The 10386-nt window shown below is 45.5% G+C and overlaps 1 protein-coding gene across 2 annotated transcripts in view; it reads left to right on the plus strand.

Annotated features, from left to right (window-relative positions):
- Nucleotides 1–8894, plus strand: part of LOC144278504 (uncharacterized) — a 47311-nt gene extending 38417 nt beyond the window's left edge. Inside the window, exons 4-5 of one of the 2 annotated variants that reach the window (XM_077839838.1) lie at nucleotides 98–856; nucleotides 941–8894. In XM_077839838.1, coding sequence (XP_077695964.1) covers nucleotides 98–856; nucleotides 941–2313 — 2132 coding nt within the window. In that variant the 3' untranslated portion in view covers nucleotides 2314–8894. Of the gene's footprint in view, nucleotides 1–97 lie in introns of those variants that run through there. The other variant, XR_013348593.1, reaches the window with a different exon arrangement.
- Nucleotides 8895–10386: the final 1492 nt, after the last annotated feature.

Consider the following 10386-nt stretch of genomic DNA (forward strand, 5'->3'; position numbering starts at 1 on the left):
TCAGCTCCTGATAGGTTTGATCTCTCCCACACATATTTTGGTTTGTTCATCCCCTTCTCCATTCCTTTCTCTGAGATTTCCTTTCTTTCTGACACAGGGAGTGACCTATGTCTGGATTCTCTCTGTCTCCCATCAGGTGATGGGATGGTGAGTGAAAATGAGGAGGAGAAACCCCAGCAGGAAGATGCTGAGGAAGAAGAACCACATGGAACGTTATCAGGAAGATCCAAAGGGAATGTTTCCAGGAGTTGTGCACTCCCAGAAAAAGCAAAAGCATGTGAGACTGAGCAGAGGCCAGAGGAAAACTTCAGTAGCCACTCAGACCTTAATACACGTGAGAGAATCAACTTGGAAGAGACACGCTACACATGCCATAAGTGTGGGAAAAGCTTCAATCGGAGCTCAACCCTTCTCACACATTGGAGAACCCACACTGGAGAGAAACCCTACACATGCTCTGAGTGCGGGAAAAGCTTCAATCGGAGCTCTGCCCTTATCACACATCAGAGAATCCACACCGGTGAGAAACCTTATGGATGCTCTGAGTGTGGGAAATGCTTCAGTCAGAGGCCACACCTTACTGCACATCGGACAATCCACACAGGTGAGAAACCTTATGAATGCTCTGAGTGTGGGAAACACTTCATTGATAGTTCAACCCTCATCTCACATCAGCGAATCCACACAGGAGAGATGCCCTACACATGTTCTGAGTGTGGGAAAAGCTTTAATCAGCACTCACACCTTATCACACATTGGAGAACCCACACTGGAGAGAAACCCTACACGTGCTCCGAGTGCGGGAAAAGCTTCAATCAAAGCTCAAACCTTATCAAACATAGGAGAATCCACACGGGTGAGAAACCTCATGGATGCTCTGAATGTGGGAAACGCTTCATTCATAGTTCAGCCCTCATCTCACATCAGAGAATCCACACAGGTGAGAAACCTCATGGATGCTCTGAGTGTGGGAAACGCTTCAGTGATAGATCAGCCCTCATCTCACATCAGCGAATCCACACAGGAGAGATGCCCTACACATGCTCTGAGTGTGGGAAAAGTTTTAGTCGACACTCAGCCCTTATCACACATCGTAGAATCCACACAGGAGAGAAACTCTACACATGCTCTGAGTGTGGGAAAAGCTTCAATCGGAGCTCAAACCTTATCACACATAGGAGAATCCACACAGGTGAAAAACCTTATGGATGCTCTGAGTGTGGGAAACGCTTCATTCATAGTTCAGCCCTCATCTCACATCAGAGAATCCATACAGGAGAGACGCCCTACACATGCGCAGAGTGCGGGAAAAGCTTCAATCAGAGCTCTGCCCTGATCACACATCAGAGAATCCACACAGGAGAAACGCCCTACACATGCTCTGAGTGTGGGAAAAGCTTCAATCAGAGCTCAAACCTTGTCACACATAGGAGAATCCACACGGGTGAAAAACCTTATGGATGCTCTGAGTGTGGGAAATGCTTCATCGATAATTCAACCCTCATCTCACATCAGCGGATCCACACAGGAGAGAGGCCCTACACATGCGCTGAGTGTGGAAAAAGCTTCAATCAGAGCTCAAACCTTATCAAGCATCAGAGAATCCACACAGGAGAGCTGCCCTTCACATGCTCTGAGTGTGGGAAAAGCTTTAGTCAGCACTCACAACTTATCACACATTGTAGAATCCACACAGGAGAGAAACCCTACACATGCTCTGAGTGCGGGAAACGCTTCAGTTATAGCTCAGCCCTTACCACACATCAGAGAATCCACACGGGTGAAAAACCTTATGGATGCTCTGAGTGTGGGAAACGCTTCATTCATAGTTCAGCCCTCATCTCACATCAGCGAATCCACACAGGAGAGAAGCCCTACACATGCTCTGAGTGCGGGAAAAGCTTCAATCAGAATTCTACCCTGGTCACACATCAGAGAATCCACACAGGAGAGACGCCCTACGCATGCTCTGAGTGTGGAAAAAGCTTTAATCAGAGTTCAAACCTTATTAAACATCAGAGAATCCACATGAGAGAGACGCCCTACGGATTATCTGAGCATGGGAAAACCTTCAATCGGAGCTCAAGCCTTATTAGACATCAGAAAATCCACATGGGAGAGACACCCTACACCTGCTCTGAGTGCGGGAAAAGCTTCAGTTATAGCTCAAAGCTTATCACACATCAGAGAATCCACAGTGGAGAGAGACCCTACACATGCTCTGAGTGTGGGAAAACCTTCAATCAGAGCTCAAGCCTTATTAGACATCAGAAAATCCACATGAGAGAGAATTGTAATAAATGTCTTGACTAGGGCTGGCCAAAGACTTTTTTTTTTTTAAATCACATTTGCTAATTCCCACATAGTGATCTTGCACCATTTTCACCGTGGTCTCTCAGCTCCCTGAGATGAGTTCCTGTTTCTGCCTTTGTAGCTCACCCTTCTTTGGGGTCAGTCCTGTGATCTTTTCTATCAATTCCTTTCCTTTCGAGTCATAGGAGTGTGTGTCCTTCCAGCCAGGAATGTTTGTCAGCTCCAGGTGGGAGAGAGGTTTGATCCCAACAAGCTACACTGAGGCAAAAACTACCTGTCCCTTACATCCACTAGGGCTGTACATGGCATTGGCTGCTCAAGTTAGTGATCTTGGTGTAAAAAGACAATTAAACTTGTAGTGCAGATGCAGCCCACGAGCAGTGGTTGGCATTAGCTTTCCCCTTGACCTGACCTAAACTCCATCACTTTTCCTAGTCTAAACAAACCCTGAGCACCATGGTTATACTGTTCCCCCATTTCAAAGCAATTGTTAGTCATTAAGTTCCCCTTTTGGGAACAAATGGTTTCGTTCCCAGTTGCTCTGATGTTGCTTCAGGTTGTTCTGGAGAGCAGATATTTTTACTACCATTTCCTCACTTATAATATATTGAACTATAACAAAGAGCTGGAACAGGGCAGGGATGGGGGGAAATGTCATTTCACCCTCTGTAACAATAAAAGAAGATAGGCTAAGTCAGAGGGATTCCCTTATTTCCTATCACCGTTCCAATCCCCCTATTGTTCAATTAGTTAGGTCAATATTTTGTCTAAAGGGCTGGGAAGAGTATTTCCTAGTAAATGACTTGTAACTAAGCAAAATACCCATGCATTTGGCTCCCAAAGCAGTTGTGGCCCAGGCCCTACAGGAGGTCGCTCCTGAAGAGATCTCCTTCCTAATCAGATGCATGTTGCCTATTATTTGGGAAATGCAATCCCTATCTAGGTAGAGATGGGACAAATGGAAGTGATATTTCTGTTCAGCTCACTCCTGGGAGATGCTGCAAATGTGTACAAAATGAAATCCGTGTTGAAAGTGATATAGCTGCAGAAAGATACCTTTTTTTAATAGATACCTGACATTTGGTGTCTTACAAGGATTCTAAGGCACTCCTGAATTTGGTCCCTAATTTAAATCTGTGCCACCAGATTAAAGAAATAAAAGGGCATATTTGGGGAAGTTATACGTCACTATTGCTACTGATATATTGTGGGGTTGGTGAGGAATTCTATTCCAGAGAAGTGTAAAATTACTCTAAGTAAAGTCAAAGATTTGACAAGAACTCAGGTAGAAATTGCAGGTACTAGTGGTTGATTGTTCACCCCAAAGATGGACACTATGGTGACCTGTGGCCCAGGTAAACTATTTTTAGAACACTGCTCCCTAGTTAAGTGGCATTAATGACACTCCTAAAGGATGCCATGATTACATTGGGTACAACTGTCTTTTACCATTTAGATCCAAAGTTTCATGAAGCACAGACAGAATCATAGAAGATTAGGGTTGGAAGATACCTCAAGACGTCCTCTAGTCCAACCCCTTGCTCAAAGCAGGACCAACACCAACTAAATCATCCCAACTAGGGCTATGTCAAGCCGGGCCTTAAAAACCTTTAAGGATGGAGATTCCACCACCTCCTTAGGTAACACATTCCAGTGCTTCACCAACCTCCTAGTGAAATAGTGTTTCCTAATATCCAACCTAGACCTCCCCCACTTCAACTTGAGACCACTGCTCCTTGTTCTGTCATCCGCCACCACTGAGAACAGCCGAGCTCCATCCTCTTTAGAACCTCACTTCAGGTAGTTGAAGGCTGCTATCGAATCCCCCCTCACTCTTCTGCAGACTAAACAAGCCCAGTTACCTCAGCCTCCTCATAAGTCATGTGCCCCAGCCCCCTGATCATTTTAGTTGCCCTCTGCTGGACTCTCTCAAATTTGTCACATCCTTTCTGTAGTGGGGGGCCCAAAACTGGATGCAATGCTCCAGGTATGGCTTCACCAGTGCCAAATACAGGGGAATAAACAATTCCCTAGATCTGCTGGCAATGCTCCTACTAGTGCAGAGTTCAGAGTGGGGAGGGAACCCTGACATGGTGGCAGTGATGGGATCATTTTGATCATCAGGATTTTAAAAGGACACTTTTTTTTTAAGCTGAGAGCAGCTTGAGGTTTGTTTGTTTTTTTTTTCTTTGCCTGAGGACAGAGTAGTTAAGCTATAGCAAAGGAATTCACAAGCTGTTCCCCTCCTCCCCCCGCAGCTCTCAGGCTAGGCTAGGCTAAGGCAGGAAAGTTAGCAAAGATGACAGAAAGTGAGGTCCAGAAGAAACTGGAATTAGCCAGAAGAAGCTGAAGAGAAACAGAAGGAATATGAAAGACACATGGACTTAACAGTGCTTGGAGGTGGAGGAAAGGAAAAAGGCAAAACACTTGGAGATGGAGTTAGAGCTGAAGTTCTTACAGCTGGAAAGGGTTAAGCTGGGTCTACCAGATAACCCTAACAGTCCTTCTCCAGGTACCTCTCCCCATTCCTAAAATTTCCCCACCTACAAGGTAGGCAATGATACAGAGGCCTTCTTAGAAAATTCTGAAAGTGCCTGCCTTGGATACAGCATCTCAACAGACCAGTATATGGTGGAGCAGAGGCTGCAGCTCAGTGGATGCTTAGCTGAAATGCCTAAAGAACACATGAACAACTGAGAACTTTTTTTAAAAAAGGCCAGAATTAGAATGGAGCTAACACCCAAGCATGCCCGTCAGCAGTTCAGAGCCCTAAGATGGAAACCAGACATGGCATTTTCCCAACACGCCTACCCCATTGTAAAAAATCGGGATGGCTGGATATCAGGAGCAAGTGCTAAATCTCTGGAAGATCTGCAGGTGGGAAGAAGGTTATCCCATGGAGGGACACTGGAGCCCAGGTGTCAGCTATCCACCAGTCCTTAGTGGACCCCAAATTTATCAACCCAGAGGCCCAAGTGATGACTCAACCCCTCAAGTCAAACTCTTTAAACTAACCTATAGCCAAGTTGCTTGTCCAGTACAAGGGCTGGTCAGGAATGTGCACTTTTGCAGTCTATCACGATTATCCCATTCCCATGCTGCTGGGGGAAGATTTGGCCAACGATGTGAAGCGGGCCAAGAGGGTGGGAGTGGTCACCCGCAGCCAGGCTAAGCAAACCTCCACACCTATCCCTGTTCCTGAGCTTCTACAGGGCCCCGTCTATGTTCCCAGAGACCCAAACTGAGGAGGTAGAACTGGATCTCATGCCAACGACTGCAATAGCAGTAGTAAATCCAGTCCCAGAGACCCAACCAGAATGAATAGGCGGAGAAACCAGCACCAGAACCATTGCCAGCACTGAATCCAGCACTTGCAACCCCATCTACAGCTCCAAAACCAGAGGGCACCATCGAGCCTGCCCTGGCAGCAGCAGCTAAACCTGTGCAAGAGGCTCAGCCAGAGCCTGAAACACAACATAGTGCACCAGCAGAGAACGGTTAACAGTCAACGGAAACAGCCCCATCACCTGCATCGTGTCCAGAGGGACCAAGCCCGAGTCCACAATCCAATGAGGAACTGATGTCTCCACCATCAAGGGAACAGTTCCAGGCCGAACAGGAAGCAGATGAAAGCCTCCAGGGAGTTTGGACGGAGGCACGGAACAACCCACTACCTTTCAGCTCTTCTAATCAATCCTGGTTTTTTGTAGAAAGAGGACTTCTATACAAGGAAACTTGTTCTGGTGGGCACCAGGAGGACTGGCATCCTCAGAGACAGTTGGTAGTTCCAACTAATTACAAGGTAAAGCTCTTGAGCTTAGCCCACGATCATCCTTGTGGCCATGCTGGGGTAAGCAGGACCAAAGACCGTTTGGGGAAGTCATTCCACTGCGTGGGAGTGGGCAAGGATGTTTCTATCTATGTCCAGTCTTGTGAAGTGTGCCAAAAAGTGGGGAAACCCCAAGTCCAGATCAAAGCCCCTCTCCAGCCACTTCCCATCATTGAAGTCCCATTTCAGTGAGTAGCTGTGGATATTCTGGGTCTTTTCCCTAAAAAGACACCCAGAGGAAAGCAGTACATACTGATTTTCATGGATTTTGCCACCCGATGGCCGGGAGCAGTAGCTCTAAGCTACACCAGGGCTAAAAGTGTGTGCCAGGCATTAACAGACATTTTTGCCAGGGTAGGTTGGTCATTCAACATCCTTATGGATTCGGGAACTAATTTCCTGGCAGGGGCCATGAAAAGCCTTTGGGAAGCTCATGGGGTGAACTACTTGGTTGCCACCCCTGAGCACCATCAAACAAATGGCCTGTTGGAGAAGTTTAATGGGACTTCAGGGGCCATGATACATACATTCTTAACTGAGCGCTCCAGTGATTGGGACCTAGTGTTGCAGTAGTTGCTCTTTGCCTACATGGCTGTACCACATCCCAGTTTGGGGTTTTCACCATTTGAACTTGTATATGGCCGTGAGGTTAAGGGACCATTGCAGTTGGTGAAGCAGCAATGGGAGGGGTTTACACCTTCTCCAGGAACTAACATTCTGGACTTTGTAACCAACCTACAAAACACCCTCCGAACCTCTCTAGCCCTTGCTAAAGAAAACCTACAGGATGCTCAAAAAGAGCAAAAAGCCTGGTATGATAAACATGCCAGAGAGCGTTCCTTCAAAGTAGGGGACCAGGTCATGGTCTTAAAGGCGCTCCAGGCCCATAAAATGGAAGCATCATGGGAAGGGCCATTCACGGTCCAGGAGCGCCTTGGAGCTGTTAATTATCTCATAGCATTCCCCACTTCCAACCGAAAGCCTAAGGTGTACCATATTAATTCTCTAAAGTCCTTTTATTCCAGAGAATGAAAGGTTTGTCAGTTTACAGCCCAGGGAGGAGACGACGCTGAGTGGCCTGAAGGTATCTGCTATGAAGGAAAAAATGCTGGTGGTGTGGAAGAGGTGAACCTCTCCATGACCCTCAGACGTATGCAGCGATAGTACTAGCTGTGCACCAGCTTTGTGCCGATGTTCTCAGCCACCCCAGGAGTGACCAAATGGGCATACCACTCCATTGACACAGGTAATGCTCGCCCAATTAAATCCCAACCTTACAAGGTAGCTCCTAATCATTTACCAGGTAACTCCTCAAGCTAAAACTGCTATAGAACGGGAGATCCAGGACATGCTACAGATGGGTGTAATCTGCCCCTCTGAAAGTGCCTGGGCATCTCCAGTGGTTCTAGTTCCCAAATCAGATGGGGAAATACGCTTTTGCGTGAACTACCATAAGCTAAATGCAGTAACTCGCCCAAACGACTATCGAATGCCACACAACAGATGAGCTGTTGGAGAAACTGGGACTTGTTTCTAGTTCATCTCTACCTTAGACTTAACCAATGGGTACTGGCAAGTACCGCTAGATGAATCCATCAAGGAAAAGTCAGCCTTCATCACCGATAAGGGGCTGTATGAATGTAATGTGCTCCCTTTTGGGCTGTGAAATACACCCACCACCTTCCAGAAACTTGTAGATGGTCTACAAGTGGGATTGGGAGAATCTGCAGTCACCTACCTTGACGATGTGGCCATATTTTCTGATTCATGGGCAGAACACCTGGAGCGTCTACAAAAATTCTTCAAGCACATAAGGGAGGCAGGACTAACTGTTTGGGCTAAAAAGTGTCAAATAGGCCTAAACAGAGTGACTATGCGTTGGACACCAGGTGGGTCAAGGAACTATCAACCCCCTACAAGCCAAAGTGGATGCTATCCAAAAGTGGCCTGTCCCAAAGTTTAAAAAAAACAGGTCCAATCCTTCTTAGACTTGGCCGGTTATTCCAGACGATTTGTACCGCAATACAGCCAAATTGCCGCCCCATTGACAGACCTAACCAAAAAGAAACAGCCAAATGCAGTTCAGTGGAATGAAGAGTGTCAGAAGGCCTTAACCAGCTTGAAGCAACACTCATGTCTGACGCTGTGCTAAGGGCCCCAGACTTTGACAAACCATTCCTAGTAACCACAGATACGTCCGAGCGAGGTGTGGGAGCAGTTTTAGTGCAGGAAGAACTAGATCAAGAATTCTATACTGTCATATTTCTCAGTAAAAAACTGAGAGGAAAAGCCACTGTTAAATCACCAAAAAGGAATATTATGCCATTGTGTACACTCCGGAACAGCTACGCCCATATGTTTGGGGATGGCGTTTCCACCTGTAGACTGACCATGCTGTGCTGAAGTGGCTTCATACTGTCAAGGAAAATAACAAAAAACTTCTTTGGTGGAGTTTAGCTCTCCAAGATTTTGATTTTGAAATACAACACATTTTAGGGGCTTCTAACAAAGTGGCTGATGTACTCTCCTGTGAAAGTTTTTCCCAGAATCATTTACGTCCTTAAAATTTGGAAAATATTGTTAGTTTTATATAATCAGTAGTATGTCTAGAGGGGCATGTGTCTTATTAACTCTGTTTTTCTCCTAGAGCTACAGGAAGAAATCACAGCCAGCATGGAACAGGCTGTCCAGCATCATCTATGATTTGGGGGGCATGTCATAAACATACAAATAAAGATAGCATAAAACCTTCCTGGGCAGTTGTACTGAATCTTTACCTGTAAGGGGTTAAGAAGCTCAAATAACCTGTTGACACCTGACCAAAAGGACCAATAAGGAAAGGAGACACTTTCAAATCTGGGAGGGGAGGTTTTGTTCGTGCTCTGTTTGTTCCCTCTCCGGATTGAGAGAGAGACCAGGCAGGTACAACGGCTCCCAAAAACATACCTGAACTGAACCATCTAAAATTACAAAAGTTGTAAGGCAAGGAAATGCATTAGATTATCTTCTGTTTTAGCTTGTGAATTTTCCCTATGCTAAGAGGTGGTTTTATTCCTGTTTTGTAACTGTGAAACTGAATCCAGAGGGGAGTCCTCTGTGTTTTAAATATTTTTATTACCCTGTAAAGTTACCTTCCATCCTGATTTTGCAGGTGTGATTCTTTTACTTTTTTCTTTATAATAAAGTTCTTCTTTTAAGAATCTGATTGTCCTTGTCATAAATATAAAGGGAAGGGTAAACCCCTTTAAAATCCCTCCTGGCCAGAGGAAAAATCCTCTCACCTGTAAAGGGTTCAGAAGCTAAAGGTAACCTTGCTGGCACCTGACCAAAATGACCAATGAGGAGACAAGATACTTTCAAAAGCTGGGAGGAGGGAGAAAAACAAAGGGTCTGGGTCTGTCTGTATGATGCTTTTGCTGGGGACAGAACAGGAATGGAATCTTAGAATTTAGTAAGTAATCTAGCTAGGTATGTGTTAGATTATGATTTCTTTAAATGGCTGAGAGAAGAGCTGTGCTGAATAGAATGACTATTCCTGTCTGTGTGTCTTTTTTGTAACTTAAGGTTTTGCCTAGAGGGATTCTCTGTGTTTTGAATCTAATTACCCTGTAAGGTATCTACTATCCTGATTTTACAGAGGTGATTCCTTTACTTCTATTAAAAGTCTTCTTGTAAGAAAACTGAATGCTTTTTTATTGTTCTAAGATCCAAGGGTTTGGGTCTGTGGTCACCTATGCAAATTGGTGAGGATTTTTACCAAACCTTCCCCAGGAAGTGGGGTGCAAGGGTTGGGAGGATTTTGGGGGGAAAGACGTGTCCAAACCACGTTTCCCAGTAAACCCAGATAAAGTTTGGTGGTGGCGGCAGTGGAAATCCAAGGGTAAAATAATTTTGTACCTTGGGGAAGTTTTAACCTAAGCTGGTAAAAGTAAGCTTAGGAGGTTTTCATGCAGGTCCCTTCATCTGTACCCTAGAGTTCAGAGTGGGGAAGGAACCTTGACAGTGCTAAAAACCAAAAGGTTTGGTCTGTGCTCCCTTCGTTAACCAATTGGTTATTATATTATTCTCAAGCCTCAATAGGAAAGGGAAGGTGGTTTGGGGGGATATTTTGGGGAAATAGGGACTCCAAGTGACCCTTTCCTGAACTTTTGTGTAAATCACTTGGTGGCAGCAATACTGTCCAAGGACAAGAAAGGGAATTTGTGCCTTGGGAAAGTTTTTAACCTAAGCTGCTAGAAATAAGC

This window comes from Eretmochelys imbricata, chromosome 22 (assembly GCF_965152235.1).
Source record: "Eretmochelys imbricata isolate rEreImb1 chromosome 22, rEreImb1.hap1, whole genome shotgun sequence".
In the NCBI taxonomy this organism is placed as follows: domain Eukaryota; kingdom Metazoa; phylum Chordata; order Testudines; family Cheloniidae; genus Eretmochelys; species Eretmochelys imbricata.